The sequence below is a fragment of the Euwallacea fornicatus genome, chromosome 30 (assembly GCF_040115645.1).
Source record: "Euwallacea fornicatus isolate EFF26 chromosome 30, ASM4011564v1, whole genome shotgun sequence".
In the NCBI taxonomy this organism is placed as follows: Eukaryota; Metazoa; Arthropoda; class Insecta; order Coleoptera; family Curculionidae; genus Euwallacea; species Euwallacea fornicatus.
The window spans coordinates 630,238-646,188 of NC_089570.1; the positions used below are offsets into that span (position 1 = coordinate 630,238).

A 15,951-nucleotide genomic window follows, 5' to 3' on the forward strand; every position below is an offset into this window, starting at 1 on the left:
GCAACACTGTAAACGGTGAAATGAAACAATTTTACATCGGCAGAATGATGACAATGAAATAAAAATAGTTAGACATAAATATATATTTATATATATATATATATATATATACTCCACATGGGGCGGTATTTTAATGAAAATTCAACGCCTGGTATTAGGAGAGCAGAAATGCTGCGAAGAGATACCGTACGTAGGAAAAAATTTCTTTTCAAGTAGGCTTTGGAATTATTGATCATGAGCCCGTACGTCTTCAATATGTTCTACGTAATCTCAAACATGAACAAATAAACTTAACCTCATTTAAATACTCTGCTTTTGTTATTAATTGGATTTTATTGTAAAAAGTCTTTTTCAAAGTCCTATAAACTTGTGTGTTGGTTCGTAAAACTTTTCTTAATTCTAAAAACAGTGTTTGCATTTGGACAAAAAGTCTAAATGTTTGAATCTCATCCAACTCGCAAATTTTTTCGAGGAACTGGCAGTTCAAAGAAAATTGAGAAGTGGGAGTCCAATTAAATGAACTTCAGAACTTATTGAAAATGTGCGGCGAGTATTAGATGACAATCCCAGTACATCTTCAGAATTCTTTGTTAACAAGTGAATGTCTCGCCTAGTACTTGTTTTTTTCTTCTGCAAGTGTGTCAGGAACTGCAGCCGTCAGGTTATAAAAAGACATTGAGATATTGAAATTGGTTTAAAGTTTAAGTCTTGAAGAAGACTATTTCCAATGAAATCCAATCATGAAGATAAACGGAATTTAAGTGAGGTTAGGTTTATTTCTTCTATTCGAAACTATGTAAAAGAACATATCAAAGACATACGGGCTCGATGTCAAATCATTCCAAAGCCTACTTGACCGGAAATTTTTTAAAACACCTACCTCTTCATATATTCTGCTTTCCTAATACAAAACGTTGAATTTTCAGTTAAATATTGCCACATGTGGTCTATGTACGTACGTACGGTTTTTGTCCTAAGAATTTAGATTTATTTCGTTATAGATATTACATTAAATTTACGATTGGATTTCGCCAAAAATCAACAAATGCGTTATAGGTTTGAAAAATTGTTTCTTGTATTTGTATATATAATAATTTCGATTCTTGGCTCAGTAGTATGAGTTCCAAGCAGAGTATCGCAGCGATAATAAAAAAAACAGGTAAATCAAGTGTTGTATGTAATTTATTTCAGTTAAAACAGAATTTTAACAAATATTATCTTCCTTAAAATTCAGGAGAGCTTGCATAATGATGTCATTACATTACATCATTGTGTACGCAACTTTGGTCCTCAAAAAGGATTAAATTAGCTGATAAAACAATTTTCAAGGGTATAAACGTAAATACAAATGATATTCAAAATAATGATAATTAGAAATGCAAGAAGAATATTACTCATATTTGGCACTATTTAGGCATTTTGTCCCATTTACATCATTTTTAGGTCACTGTTTATTGAGCTAATTTGTTATTTTATCAAACAACCAAAAGTCACATCAAAAAATTATTATAAAATTCCCTTGCGCACGTTTGATAATTAATTTTGAATTAAATAGGCCCCATCTTTATATAATTTGTTTACTCGAATGAAACACTTAATTTCGCTACCTACCTACAATATGTATATAAGTAACTTTTAGTATACTTTATATAGTTCTCATAAATAATGATTCTTTACAATTTGTACAATTTTTTCACGTGCTATTAGTGATAAAGCATTTTTCGTCTATCCGCTAATTTATATCTATTAATTAAAAAAACTACTTTTGAAACAAAGGCAAACTGGAAAAAGATTTTAAACACGTCTCTACTTGCGTTTAGACATCACTTTATATCACGATGAAAATATGTTTCATATAAATTAAATGCTGCCTTGTACAACAAATCAAGAACTCCGGCCTATAACTGACAATTTACACTTGAAAACAACAAAGCTATATTATCATATAATACAGAATTCATATTGCTCAATTTTAAAGACAAGAGAATATCTAAACATCAACGTTAACGATAAAAATGCAATAACAAATGACATCTCGTTTGGGGTGGTTCGAAAATTGAGCTTACCTAATCGTTTAAAGCACGGTATTCAGCTATTTATTACCCGTCCTACTTAAAGCAAATTAATACGGTCCTTAACCTCTGAACAAGGTTCTTGTAATACTCTCTTACCACACAACCAAATAAACGAATAACAGTAACTAATGATTCAGGGAAAATGATTTAATGTTTACGGTGAGACTGCCTCTACATAGTTGGCGGGATAGAGTCCGACTCGTCCGTCTTTTCGTCCTTTGCACCAGCCTTGTTCGTCTTCGTCTTCTAATTTCTCGAATACGTCTCCTGAGGGATCAAAATAAAGGTTAGAAATCTACAGTCATTTTCTTCACAATTCGTGAATGCAATATTTTTCTTTTAAATTGTATATATAAAAATCACCCTCTTACTTTTCTTAATTGCATCTGTAACAATTAGTTCAAGAAAGATGGAGAAGTACACTTAAATAGAGAATTTTCCATTCTTAAAATGTTTTATGATAAATTATCGAATCTATAATTTTTCTTTAGTCTACGTGAGAATAAGACAATGGCACAGGTTAATTCTTATCGCTTTCGGTCTTCTTAGTCCTATACACTACCGTGAAACAAACATTGAAAGACATTTTCAGCAGAGTCAACACTTACCGATTTTAAAAGTAAGCTCATCACCTTCGGCACCCACATAATCGTATAACGCTTTAACAGGAACTCCCGGCTCTCCGTTGTCCACCAAAGCGTCGTTTTCCCAGTCTTCTTCTTCGAACGGGTTTGATTCGTTCGCTTTCGCCGTCGAGCCGTTCCTGAAATAAAACTTCTTCAAAAACATCCAAATTTTTTATGCTGACAACTTACGTAATAGCCGAATCTCGATTCGAGGGACTTTCCACCGCTTTGGAAGGTGACTTTGCTTCTTGTACTTGCGTAATTTGGGCGGGAGGGGTTGCTGCACTGTTGGGTCGGGCAGCCGCTACTGCTTTCGTCCTGGAAGACTTGTTTGCGCTGGCTGAAAATTCCTTAAAACGCGCAAAACCATTAAAAACTTTGCAACTAAAAGATTAGTAAAACAAAGAAATAAATAAATGAAGCGTACATGCAAATCTTCGCCCACAGGCCTTTGGTTGATCAGAGTGATTCCGGCGGCAGAAGAATCTTTGGATTTGCCCTTGTGAATGTCTCGGAACTCTTCCGTGTAATCCTAAAGGCGCATGCCAAACGCAAAAAAAAAGAAAACGGAAAATAAAGATCAATCACATGCAGCGATAAGAATCAGCGTGACTCACATCGAACTGCGGCCAATTCATCGCCATGTTAACCCCGTGGTTGTTCGACCACCATTTCAAGTCTTTCTCGAAGTCCGCGTTGTTGATTGTATGGTACAATTCGTCGTAAATTTGATTCAACCTTTGAAACGATTATCGATAAAAGTTACTTCTCTCATGAACAAAAACCTATTACATCGGATCCTGGGATATGTTGAGGTGCTTGTGAATATCGAACAAAGACTCTTTGATAAATCGAAGCCTTTGCGCCTCCATCTCTTGGCACTTGTCAAAAACCACCGTCATGTCTTCCATGTATTTGGGGTTGTATTGGTTTATTTCCTGTAAAGCCAGTTCGTACTTCTCCCGGCACTTTTGCACCTCCTCTTTGCACTTCTGCACCCGGTCTTGCATCTTCCTAACCTAATCAAAATGCTTTTCATTGAAATGGTACCGATTTGACACACACGCACAAACACCCACAAATATATCTAACAATAAATATCGACTAACTAATGCACTCAAATATAGCGGCATAGCGCATCACTCACCGATTGAGATCTCTATAATGTAAGAAAATAATCGACATGATTATAAACCTGAAAAATCGGGAATGTAAGGCTTACTTGATCGTTTGAGAAGGAGCTGTCGCCCACCGCATTTCTCTCCTGGTTTACTGCGGATTTTTCAGTTTTGCATGCTGTATGAAAATCGGTCTTGGCTTTGTCTACCTTTTGCAGAAGCTTTGCCCATGGTTTCTGAGCTTTTTTGAAAGCATCGTCCATGTCTTTTTTCTCCTTTATGTTTATCATGGTCTAAAATCAAGCAAAAACATATGAGAGCATCCCTAATATTGCCAAAGGATATTGCTGTTGTATTGAGAGTTTGTATTTATTTTGATAATATTATTTATCTGCACTAATTACATGGACATGAAAGTAAGGCGCATGCTGTCACACAATCCTATTAGTAAAAGTGCTTGAATATTGTTAAAGCGGTATTTAAGTGACTTTTACTTTCGTGCGAGGAATTGAGAGACCATTATATGCATAACAATTAGTGCGCCATTTAAGAATGAAACATGCATGTTGAAATTAAAAGTGGCTGATAAAAGGGATTCCACTCTTATCGGGGGGTGACCCAGGAACTAGAACGACGCATATAAATAGTAAATTTCTCAATTATTACCTAACCGAGGCTATAAATCTTATTGGAGATTACTCTTGACGTATCTATTTAATAACTTTTATAAAACGTCATAAAAATAGTATACTAAAGCTGTGTTTTATTAAGGCCACAAAAAATGCGAGAAATCGAGTTTTACCTTGTGATACGTGTCTTTTTGCCATTGCTTCACTTTTTGCATCACGTCATTAACGAGACAATCTCGCACTTTACTGTGCAAATCACACCTTCTATCCGCTTCCACCAAGACGCCTTTCCAAGCCGCTTCCGTTGTTCCATATTCGGGACCTTTTTCCACTATGTCGTTCCATTTTTTTGACCTAAATAATGCAAATAATGTAACTAGTGACGAAGAGAGCTGAAGGATATTTAGCAGAATGGCTATATTAAATAAACAATAAAAACATTTCAAAAAATTGTCTTATGTCAATTAAGCTTACTGTCAAAGGTTGCAATCAAGCCTGGAACTGGAAACACGGCAATGTTGCCCCTAGTGCCAAAAGCGGCCATTTTACAGCATATTTAAATTATTAAAGAAATGTTTTGCACAAAAACATGATCCCGGTTTAAATTGAAACTTGAGCAGTGCATTTCAATTCAGTTTCTAAGAGAAAACTAGATCTTCGTTGGCGAACCTCAGAGTCGGAAATGCGACAAGGTCAACATTGAGCGCCATTTTATTGAAGAATATTAAGCAAATTCTATGTGTTAACTGCACACTTGCGTACTTAAAAACAACAATTTAGCCAGTACGATTCCGGAATAATACGCAATAAATATTTATCAGCAAATTTACAATGCAAATTCCCCGACTTAGCTCATCTTTCTGATTCACTACTTAAAAATAAAAGTTCCACCAAACAATGCAATAACAATAAAAGGGGTCTTACCAGGCCTTCAAAGCCTTAGCGTAGTTCTTCTCTATTTCCGCCCTCTCGTTGACCAATGTCATCAAATCGGCGCACAACTTATTGCCGTCCTCTATCCGTTTGGTGGTTTTTTTGTAATTCCCCGGCTCCCAAAATGAGTCGCTGGTTGCTATAAGCATATTGTCGTCGCTGTGGTGCGACATCTTTAGGCTGCCACACCTTGACCAAAAAAAAAACAACTTTTAAAAGCGAACTAGGTTCGCAGAAATCAAGCCCGTCCTGCAGCTATAAAAGCACTTACAAATCAAAGTTGAAAGGGCACGATCGCAGGAACACCATCGCCACAAACCCTTGTATCATGTTACGTAAAAATTGCGTTTTGTAAAGAATAACGAGTGCTTAATCTAAGATATTTTTTCCTCCTGCTGACTAGACCAACTAATTCCGGCTCTGATACTGTTTTTGGGCCGCAATTGTTATTGAAAACGTTACGGAGCATAAAGGAAAAATTGAATTCGGGTGGGTAACTTTTGCGCAATGTCGACCGAGGCTTAGCAGGATTGTTTGTCCACAATGTAAATACATGCTTAATGTGTTGTAAATCAAATCACCATATTACGAATTTTTGGGGAATTAGAACGCACTTCTCTAAACCTGTGTTTGCATTGATAAGGTTTGCGGAGGAAAGACGCGGTTTAGAGGACAACTGACGACTAAATTAATATCGACGAGAAGGGGTTTCAAATAAAATATTCTCATTCTTTTAAGGGCTTCGCCTCAAACGCTCATGCTTGGAAAATTCAGTTTGCCACCCTTAATTTGAGGTGAATACACACATAGAAAGTAGCAGTAATTGGTTTAAATATAGACAACCTTGTTCCAATGGGTGAATATATTCTATATCGATTCATAGACGCGTAACTTTTTTACTTGCACCACCAGTACTAGATTATTAATTGCAACTATTTTGAATTTTGATGTAAGGTAATATTCAATTAAAAATATTGTAGCCTTGCTAGGGATCGAACCCTGCACCCGATGATTGCCAGTCCGTTACAATGTCCACTGAACTATTCAAAAAATCATGACGTAATTTTCACCACTGTCAGTTTGACAAGATATGAGTTGATGACGTTCGTCGCCATTTTCTAGTATTTTTTTTTAATTGTAGAATTTTGTGGAAGAGAAATTTAGACCGAGTAAACTCTCTTAATTCGCCACTATATACTTGAAGATGACTCGCGCGCGCACATAAACACACGCACAGAATGATTAATGTGTTTCCTATCGCTGTCCACAGAAATTAGAACACGCCAGAAAAATTTCCTGCAGCAAATAGCAGCACAAAATATCATGTTTGCCTCTCTATCGATTCTCTATTTATTGGGTAACCGTTACAGTCAATTATTGATAGATAAGGGCGAAACTAAAGCGGTAAATTAAAGGTGTAAGTTGCTCCTGGTTGTAATTTCAAAGTGAAGCCCGTCTGAATTCAAATTTAACGTATGGATTGAAGAATACAGTGAATAAGTATTAGCGACAATAAACAAAACAGATTATTCACAATATCTAGACAAATCAAATTGTTCTTTTATATAAAATAATACGGCCCCTGCCCAGGATCCCAACGTGCACCCTCTTGTAAATGCTTGCACTCACGCCCCCGCGATGTAATTGTCACACTAACTATTCTTGTCACTGTATTTTTGATAAGGCGTAAATTGGAGACTGCAGTGCCTCAATTAGCATAACCGTGAATGTAACTTTTCTAAATATTTTCAAATTTATTTTCAAGCGAAATTAGGAACTCATTACGCTGCTTTCTGAAGCTTCTGCAGACAATGTCCGTTTTATTCCGTATCACTACCCAGAGAATCCCCAGAAAATAGGTCACACCGGGGGTTTTCCTACAGCAAATAACACTTGACATGTGAAATTTCCTATCCCAATCGATTATTTATTATTATAACTCCATAGTGCTGAGAAATAAACGTGCAATAAGCTAACAGAGCAGTGCAATTTTATAAGGAATATAAGCGCGTATCATACCCCATTCCATTTCAACGTTCGCTAAAAACAAATAATTACATTTACTAAAAAAATATTGGAAAATATGTGATAATACAATTTAATAATGAACTCAACTTCCGATTATCGGGACAGTAGTTTGTCATTAATTCGCAGGTGTGCTTATTTTTTTATCTCTTACTGGGCACGCCCTGAAACTGATTCCTTTTATAGTGAGCGGAATGCAGACCGGCCGGTCTTCCTTTTCCAATACAGCCGAATATGAACTACCTGCTTAACTAATGCCCATTAGATAAGCCGTTCGGTCATTGCCAGAGGCCGCGCTATGTGGCCTCAGTTTCATACTATACGCAGTTTTTTTCTAATTGAGTATGTTGACCCACGGCTGGGAATTCAACTGAAAGAAATCCGCGTTATTTACCTTCTTCAAATTTGACCCACATTCCCGGCCAAATAACCAAATATCAGCGCCACGAAAGTACGTAGTATGCAATTTATTGAGAATCCCCTCGTTTGGAATGTGACTTAAACATACACTGCACACGGTTTTCTGTTTTGGAAAAATCCTCTCTTGTTTCTCTTTATGTAAAAAGAACATACATAATTGCTCGCAAACCCGTTAAAATAATAGCAATATTTATATCTAGCGAGAGGCAGCTCCGTTAGGCACAACAAGCATTTCAAAAATGCAAAATACGTGCATTTCGATGTGGCCTGAATCTTGATGGGCACTTGAGCATAACTGAAATATTGTCACGCAAACCATACAACATAACTCACCCATCGTCGTTATCCCTTGAAATGAGCATACTTAAAATAATCCCTTAATTCACACACTACCACAATACATGACACGTTAAATTCGGAGTCCTCAATGTGCTTTAAATGTTCCTCGACACACGACGCGTACCGACAGTTAAATGGCATGGACAAGTACCATGAAAAGTGTGTGGCAAAGCACTGCAAGAGAGACTGGGAACTGGCCTCAGGCTTCATAGAACTGGTACTTGACTTCTCGCGGACTTCTTACCTTCATTTTTTGCAGTGACTGACCGCGTTTGGCTTTGTCGCATAGGGCGGTATTATTCCTGATTTGTTAATAAAAATTCCTGGCAATGCCAAACATTGTGTACACATTAAAAGCATGTTAAAAGTGAAACTATGCTCTTTAATTAACAGTAAATTAATTTATGTATTTAATAAAAATATTACTTGTGCCTGTGTGTGTTTCACAGAACTGAGATCATCTCTATGAAAGATTTAATTAAAGGACTAAAAGGCTGTGGCTCAACAGAGTTATTCATCTGGGAGACCCTCAGGGAATTTTAGGATTAAATCGCAGTGAAAAGGCTACGCAAATTTCTTGATGAATGAAAACAGAGGTATATTCATGGATTAATTTGATGCGTTCTGATGCCTCGATGAGACATAACTGAACTTAGGCAGTATGAAGTTGAGGCTCTATGGGCATTTTAAGGTTGATTCAGAATGAGGAAATGTAATGTGAAACCCTTGAAATGCACAAAATATTCGTTCCCATGATGCTTAGTTTATTATGTCTTTGTAGCAATACTAAAAACAAGCATCCTTAATAGCTTAAGAAAACCGCATTATCCTTTGATACTATCAGCCAATTGAATTTGTCGGGACTACTGGGAGCGCCCCATACGTCATGCCAAAGGGCAAATTAATAAAAAATCGAATTTAGCCAATTTGCTAGATGATAAAATGGTTCCACCTATGGCAATCAAAACCCATAAACAAAGCGGCTATTACTCCCAATGACCTTAAGTCATAATATCCAATATTAAAGTTATCTATTACCTTCGCTCGTGTTATTTGTAGAACTATTTAATTAATTTACAATGTTCTTGTTGATAGAATAACGTCATTTGGCTTACCTGATTGAGTCTAGACTGCAAAATTCACGAAATAAACGATCGCCTGTTTTCCTGCTGTTGACAGTTCTTGTCCCTCAAATTCGTAACGAGTGGCTTGGGAATTCGCAGCGAATATTGCTGTAGAAAATTCCACATAGAAAAACACCCAGGATGTGCCACAAAGGGAAAATATCGCTAAATTCCTGCTCCAAAGTAGTATCAGAAATATCAGTTCCTTCCAAGATTCAAGTCAAAACTAATCAGCAGGAATAATGTCAAATGTTAATTTTGAGGGACAAATGTCAAATAAATTCATAGCATTGTTAGTAAGATAGCTGCGATTGGTATATGGCAATATAGCGAACAGTTGCCATTTTCTGGTTAATTTTCGTTAAATTTGTATATTACAATGATATTACTTATTTTCTAGCGTTTGTTCTGAATAACAAAATAAAAAAAAAGCAATTCGTTTAAAAATTTTATAGTGAAACTAGTTCTGGTGACGAAAAATCCCGGGAAATATTATGATACAAAATTTTTTACCGCAGCACTTTTAGTGACGTAATTTCTACAAAAGCAGTGTTGCTAATCCTAATTTCAATGGCTTTTAGAGAATTTAAAATACAAAAAAAAATATTTTGACACAGTTGGCAGACGTAAAATAATAACTTAAGTAGAAAACTTATTAGCAATAATTTAATAATGAACAAATAATTGTTGAATTATTAAATAATAATGAAAAACAAAGAATCCTGACCAAATAATCTATTACCTACTCAAACCCATTCTTCTGCCCGATTTCTCCATCCATTAATCCGAGTAAAATTCGTATGTTTGAATATAATACCTCTAAATAGTAAATAATCAGTGATATTCTCTCCCCTAAGAACCCCTTAAGATGCCAGTGGAGAATATCCAATACTCTGAAAAGTACTGTGATAAGAACTTTGAGTACCGGCATGTAATACTACCCCCTGACATAGCAAAGCTTGTACCTAGATCCCATCTTATGACTGAAACTGAATGGAGAAATTTAGGTTGATTCACATAAAATTTTACCAAGTGGATTTTCAAATTTCTGATCTTTTAGGGGTGCAGCAGAGCCCTAATTGGGTCCATTACATGCTCCACAATCCTGAACCTCATGTGTTGCTCTTTAGGCGACCTACTTGTGAGTTAGATGAGGGATATGCTCGGTAAAGTTTCTATATTTGTATAATATAATTGTATATTAAAAGTTATTTTGTGATATGAAGGGAATAAAACAAGTTGTTTTAATGAGTTTGAAATCTTATTAATATGTCACTTATTTACAAAAATTTGTAGAATTCAACAAATCACCTAACAAAAACCTTTAACTTTGGAAGGCCTGATGCTTCATAAGTTTCCTAAAAACTCCATCTTCCTTCTGCACCAAATCCATGTATTTGCCTTGCTCAACTATTTGCCCATCTTTAAGTACTGCTATACAATCTGCATTTTGAACTGTGGACAATCGATGAGCGATTGTTAGCACAGTCCGGCCTTTCATTATCCGTTCCAAGGCCTCTTGAACTAGTTTCTCAGATTGAGCATCAAGAGCACTGAAATACTCTTGTTTCATTCAAATAATACATGGTGACCAAAATTACCTTGTAGCTTCATCCAATAACAGAATTTTGGGATCTTTAATTAAAGCTCTTGCAATTGCAACCCTCTGTTTCTGACCGCCACTCAACATAACTCCCCTTTCTCCTACTAAAGTATCAAACCCTTCAGGGAGTTTTTGAATAAACTCAAAAACATTGGCCTGCTTGGCAACTTGCATTAACTGCTCTTCAGTTACTTTGTCTGGATTCTCAGCTCCATATAAGATATTGTCTTTTATTGAGCTGCAAATCTAGAACTCTCACTTCCATCAATTACACCAAAGGTACTTCACACCTTGAGAATAATATTGGCTCCTGACTGACAGTCCCAATATGCTTCCGAACCCAGCTGGGATCAAGATTTTTTATGTTTTCACCATCTAAATATACAGCCCCATCTTGAGGATCATACAATCTCAGTAATAAGGCGGCCAAAGTACTTTTTCCTATTATACAAAAATTACACTTTCCCAAAAATTTTTAAAGAGATTTAGCGCACCTGAGCCACTTGGTCCTACTACAGCCACCATTGTTCCTGGAGATATAACAAGTTGTAAATTCCTAAATATTTCAGAGTGTTCCCTTGAGGGGTAAGCAAACTTTACATTTTCGTATTTAATATGGCCTTGAAATTCTTTTCCAGGCTCTAGTCCCCCTATAATGCATAACATCAAAAGTATTATATAATTTCATCAATTAAACTCTCCGGCAAACTAACCTGAGATAGGAATAGCTGGAATTCTATCCATGATTTCCCAGATTCTTTGGGCAGCTCCAACAGATTTGTTCAGCTCACTATAAAAACTTGAAAGCCCCCCAACAGAAATGCCAATATAAGCTGCATAAAGGAGAAAAGAGGACAGTTGTCCCACTGTTATTTGATGTGAAGTGACCATCACCCCCCCATAATAGAGCACAGAGATTATTATTACATGTCCACTAAAGCCTGTCTATATAATATTTTTGTATGTAGGTGCTTTCACTGAAATAATGTTCTTTCATTACCATTCCATAGAATATTGCCCTGGCTTTTGCCTCCAAATACCCTAAACTAAGAACGCTTTTAATTGACTGTTTATAGGCCTCTATTTCTCTAGGTTCCTGTGCAAATGCTTTAACTGTTCTCATATTAGAAATTTTTTCTTCGGCCACTTTAGTAGAATCAGCTAAGGAATCCTGCAATCTCCTTGAAATACCCCTGACATATCTACCATATATTACAGCCACTCCTGCTACTGGAGGGACAATTGCAAGTCCCACAAAGGCCAGCTTTGGAGACATATAAAACTACAATTATTATTTGATTAAATTTACATAAATTGCTCAAATGCCATGGACCAACCATCATGCTAGTCCCTGCTAAGACCATTACAGTGGATCTCAAACCATCAGAAATATTCTGAGACAATGCCTGTCCCACTACTTGAGTGTCTGATGATAACCGATTAATAAGCTCCCCCGTGGGGCGTTTATCAAACCAACCCTGCTCTTGTTTAACTATTGAACCAAATACTTTAGTTCTTAGGGCTTGGGTCATTCTATAACCTTAATGTATGACTTACATATGATTTTAATTTGAGGAAAGTAATAATAAATTACCTGCCACAGACATAAAGTAGACTCGTCCAAAATTGCATACACCACCTAAGACAAAAACACAAAGGAGAATTCCACACACTTTATTCAGCCTCACTTTGGCTTCTACTAAATCATTAGTAGAAGTATAAATGATATCTAAGACTTTGCCTAAACTGAATGGAACTGCCATAGTTACTGAACTTGAGATAAGTAAAAAACCTATAGCACCTGGAAAATTTCTGTGTCCAAATAGCCCGACCAACCAAAATCTATTATGGCTTACTTGTTAATTTCCATTTTTCTGGTTTTGCTAATGCAAACAATCGATTTATATCAGCTTTACTTATTTTAGGTGCTGGCTTCACCTCAGCTTCTCCCTCTAGTTCCACTTTGTTTTCATTAACCTTTTTAGAGGCCTTCCTTTTGAAAAGCCAGAATACTCTCTCACTTTTCCTCAAACTCTCCTCAGAGGTTTCGCCCCCCACATTTACAGCCACATAGCTTTTATTTTGGCTCACTTTTTCGGCCATCGTTTTGATGTTTCGCACTAAATTGATATTTTTGGCCAGGTTTAATATTGTTGGCAGAGTGGAACTTTTAGACATTAATAGAACAGAGCTAATCATGACTTTACAGTAATAAATCGTTTATGTGATAGATCCACGCTGATAGGAAATGAGAGCGATTCATGGTGCTGCTCGTTTAACGATTGATCATGGGGTTTTTCATTTTATTTTGTGAATTAATTCAAAAATAGATAAAAAGTGAAAAATAATAATTTAATGAGGTTATGGTTAGGTTCGTGACGTTGTCAATCGTAAGTTTTTTTCCGTAGTCGGAAACTACACACCAAGTTTAAGTACAGCATTGAGGAGTTGCGCCTTGTGCTCTGAAGAATAATGTTGTACAGGGTGTCCAAAAAACAATTAAAAGTACAACAAAATGTATGCGTTAATAATAGGCATTAATATTTGAATATTGGATAATTTACTAGATCACAGACATTCTACTTGATTTGATTATAAAATACTTAAACTTACAACTTTTAGTATTTAGGCAGGCGTAGATGTGAATGAAAAGTAGGTCAAATCGAAAAATAAATCTGCAAGCATATTAACAATAAATTTGAAACGAAAATATACATCTTTTCCGTGTATAATAAAACTTACCAATATTACACTAAATATACTTTTTTATTGCTAGCTTAATACTTTTTCCCAACTAAAAGTTGGCTCCTCTCATTACAATAAAATTGATAACTCATATTATTGTTCAAGTCGTAATTTCTCTTGTTTCTTCGCGAAGATATAGGTACTTAACTGATAACCATATGTCATGAGCTTTAATTATAACGAATATTTCAATGTTGGGTCATAGAACAAGCTTAATTTATCGAGCCGGCACGTTCACGTACACATATTAATTTACATGAATACCTAGAGCGGTACAAAAGTACAAAAAAAAATGAGAATCCGATGTTTCAATTTAATCATTGTTAGAATATTGTGGAATTAGCTCTTATTGTATTATTATCTCGGATAATTAACCTGAATAATCATTATTGATAGATATTACATTCTTTCTCCGCAGGTTCCCCTGTATATGGCCCATTTAAACACAATGAGAAAGGCGGGGAGGTACGCATAGAAGAAAGTCAATATAATCGGCTCTGTAATCAAAAAGTAAGCAATTTAAGTTCTGTATTTGACGACAGACATTTAATCTGTAGGAAACAAAATGAGCGTCCCAAAATTAGTTATAAAAAGCATTTCGCTTATCATTACAACCGATTCACTTTATCATTTGTGACGGTGTTCACGCCGCGTTTAGTACGTGTTTGTATTTAATTCCAAACAAATAATAATGCTCACAGTTTATCTACGAATGTGTCACTTTTACCCGTAAGTTAGTTTTCAACACAAAACATGGGCCACAGTCACTCCTCGTCGCATAAACGACTACAATCGATAACGTCTTCAAAAAATTATTGCGGTGAATTTACGGAAGTTGTTGATCTTGAGTTCAGTGACGCGGGTACCGAAGCCTTAGGTGCAGACAACCCTCGACCAAATATGGCAGCAAACGCACAGGAAATCGTGTACCCTTCCGATCTGATATTGATAGAAGCGCACGTAAATGAACTGGAAGATCGAGTATTAGGAATGAGTTCTGATGAGTTTTTCGTTTATTTCCCCACTTTCAAGGATGATTTGCATAATTGCTGGCAAAAAGTCTATGCGGTAAAAGAACAAAATTTGGAAACGAGATTGAAAAAATACAAGATTATTGATCAAATCAGAGAAGCCCTTAGACGGTTAAATGAGAGACTACAAAGATCATCGCAATATTAAACATCAGAGAAAAAAAATTGTTTCATGACAAGTTTATATTAATTATTTATTGTAATATTAAATAAATCGCAAGTATAAAACGTTCCCACCAGCAACTGTTTTTTTCCCAACAAGCACCTGTATCTCTTTGCTATCCTAAACCTATAGTAACTTTAATACTTCTTCAATGTCTTTCTAATCAAAGCAGTTCTCTGTTTATGAGCCTCAGTGGTAAGACTTCTCTTATAGGGCCGCAGCTCGTCAGTTCCAAATCCGGGAGTCCACATGTTATAATTACGACTGAGAAACTGTTGCACATCTTTTACCTACCAAGGAGCACATGCTGATTCATAACAATCCTACCTATAAAAACTCACCTCTATGCTATTGCACCTGCGATTTCTCGCAATAAGCGCGGCCCCATTTAAACACCTATCAACAAATTCATCGACATAAGACAAGAGAATTTCTTCCACATCATCCTCTAAGGTTAAAGTTTGGTCAATCTCTCTAACCAGATCTTGCAATCTCTGTTTGGTCACCACTTGGGCGGTCTCACTAGTAGCATTTACGGTTTGTTTACCTAGCAGTGTAGCGCTTTGAGAGTGTATGTGCTGTGCCGGAGGGACCTGCTGTATGTTTTGCACTGGAGGGTTTCTGACTGCTCGTAAAGGGACCTTTAGATGGATAAAGGTAAGGAAGTGTGGAGCTTACCTTGTATGGCTTGGGGTTCCACTATATTATTGTGCATGATTTGATTTTCTTGGGTCAAAGTGTTGGTGACTGTTGTGATGCCGTTGTTTTGGGTGATAAGTTGACCCACTGGTTGATTTACGATTATGTTTTGTGGTTGGAAATTATTTTGCATGTTGCAGAAAGGCTCGGTTGAGCAATTAACGAAAATAATCGAATAAATTCCTCGAACGCAAAATTAGTAGTTTATAAATAAATAAACAGCAATGTTTCACGCTCCTCTCGCAATGCCACAATACCGCGTGGTGATCGCAAATGCTGCAAGAAATAGGGATTTTCCTATTTTCCGAGACACAGTTGTGGAACCGCCAAGCAAGCGCAGTAGCGATGTATTATATTAAAACCTATTTATTAACGTCCGAGTAGAAATACTTGGATAACTAATTAGCAATGGATAAACAAT

General features: G+C 36.2%; 4 protein-coding genes across 7 annotated transcripts; 1 reads left to right on the top strand and 3 right to left on the bottom strand.

Annotated features, from left to right (window-relative positions):
- Positions 1-1,164: 1,164 nt before the first annotated feature.
- Synd (protein kinase C and casein kinase substrate in neurons protein Synd) lies at positions 1,165-6,502 on the bottom strand. 2 transcript variants are annotated; one of them, XM_066298408.1, is made up of 10 exons: positions 5,653-6,321; positions 5,373-5,570; positions 4,622-4,802; positions 3,924-4,112; positions 3,494-3,720; positions 3,319-3,439; positions 3,129-3,233; positions 2,891-3,051; positions 2,684-2,838; positions 1,165-2,342 (listed from the first exon to the last, which is right to left on the bottom strand). In XM_066298408.1, the coding sequence occupies exons 1-10, from the start codon at positions 5,709-5,711 to the stop codon at positions 2,230-2,232; spliced, it is 1,509 nt and encodes a 502-aa protein (XP_066154505.1). In that variant the 5' UTR covers positions 5,712-6,321; the 3' UTR covers positions 1,165-2,229. The 2 variants fall into 2 exon arrangements, with proteins under 2 accessions (XP_066154505.1, XP_066154506.1); XM_066298409.1 differs by lacking the exon at positions 3,129-3,233 and having other exon boundaries at positions 5,653-6,502.
- A 3,406-nt stretch (positions 6,503-9,908) lies between these two features.
- Positions 9,909-10,541, top strand: LOC136347964 (cyclin-dependent kinases regulatory subunit-like). Its single transcript, XM_066298413.1, has 3 exons — positions 9,909-10,087; positions 10,147-10,296; positions 10,350-10,541. Exons 2-3 carry the CDS (start codon positions 10,158-10,160, stop codon positions 10,457-10,459), a joined length of 249 nt encoding a protein of 82 aa, XP_066154510.1. The 5' UTR covers positions 9,909-10,087; positions 10,147-10,157; the 3' UTR covers positions 10,460-10,541.
- LOC136347958 (ATP-binding cassette sub-family B member 10, mitochondrial) lies at positions 10,529-13,973 on the bottom strand. Of its 3 annotated transcripts, none has more exons than XM_066298405.1 (10): positions 13,635-13,973; positions 12,749-13,012; positions 12,487-12,693; positions 12,230-12,432; positions 11,893-12,174; positions 11,606-11,837; positions 11,387-11,542; positions 11,183-11,333; positions 10,891-11,130; positions 10,529-10,842 (listed from the first exon to the last, which is right to left on the bottom strand). In XM_066298405.1, the coding sequence occupies exons 2-10, from the start codon at positions 12,993-12,995 to the stop codon at positions 10,614-10,616; spliced, it is 1,947 nt and encodes a 648-aa protein (XP_066154502.1). In that variant the 5' UTR covers positions 12,996-13,012; positions 13,635-13,973; the 3' UTR covers positions 10,529-10,613. The 3 variants fall into 3 exon arrangements, with proteins under 3 accessions (XP_066154502.1, XP_066154503.1, XP_066154501.1); XM_066298406.1 differs by lacking the exon at positions 13,635-13,973 and adding an exon at positions 13,506-13,544; XM_066298404.1 differs by lacking the exon at positions 13,635-13,973 and having other exon boundaries at positions 12,749-13,479.
- An 860-nt stretch (positions 13,974-14,833) lies between these two features.
- Taf12 (TATA-box binding protein associated factor 12) lies at positions 14,834-15,818 on the bottom strand. Its single transcript, XM_066298412.1, has 3 exons — positions 15,510-15,818; positions 15,173-15,456; positions 14,834-15,121 (listed from the first exon to the last, which is right to left on the bottom strand). Exons 1-3 carry the CDS (start codon positions 15,661-15,663, stop codon positions 14,969-14,971), a joined length of 591 nt encoding a protein of 196 aa, XP_066154509.1. The 5' UTR covers positions 15,664-15,818; the 3' UTR covers positions 14,834-14,968.
- Between the last annotated feature and the right edge of the window lie 133 nt (positions 15,819-15,951).

Coding starts and splice junctions, on each gene's coding strand:
- Synd (XM_066298408.1), bottom strand. CDS start 5,711: ATGATACAAGGGTTTGTGGCGATGGTGTTCCTGCGATCGTGCCCTTTC. Junction 5,571..5,652: donor TGCCCTTTCAACTTTGATTT/GTAAGTGCTTTT, acceptor TTTTTGGTCAAG/GTGTGGCAGCCTAAAGATGT. Junction 2,839..2,890: donor AATCGAGATTCGGCTATTAC/GTAAGTTGTCAG, acceptor GTTTTATTTCAG/GAACGGCTCGACGGCGAAAG.
- LOC136347964 (XM_066298413.1), top strand. CDS start 10,158: ATGCCAGTGGAGAATATCCAATACTCTGAAAAGTACTGTGATAAGAAC. Junction 10,297..10,349: donor AACTGAATGGAGAAATTTAG/GTTGATTCACAT, acceptor CTGATCTTTTAG/GGGTGCAGCAGAGCCCTAAT.
- LOC136347958 (XM_066298404.1), bottom strand. CDS start 13,091: ATGATTAGCTCTGTTCTATTAATGTCTAAAAGTTCCACTCTGCCAACA. Junction 12,433..12,486: donor CTACTTTATGTCTGTGGCAG/GTAATTTATTAT, acceptor TCATACATTAAG/GTTATAGAATGACCCAAGCC. Junction 11,334..11,386: donor AGTAGGACCAAGTGGCTCAG/GTGCGCTAAATC, acceptor TTTGTATAATAG/GAAAAAGTACTTTGGCCGCC.
- Taf12 (XM_066298412.1), bottom strand. CDS start 15,663: ATGCAAAATAATTTCCAACCACAAAACATAATCGTAAATCAACCAGTG. Junction 15,457..15,509: donor GGAACCCCAAGCCATACAAG/GTAAGCTCCACA, acceptor CTTTACGAGCAG/TCAGAAACCCTCCAGTGCAA. Junction 15,122..15,172: donor GCAGGTGCAATAGCATAGAG/GTGAGTTTTTAT, acceptor GCTCCTTGGTAG/GTAAAAGATGTGCAACAGTT.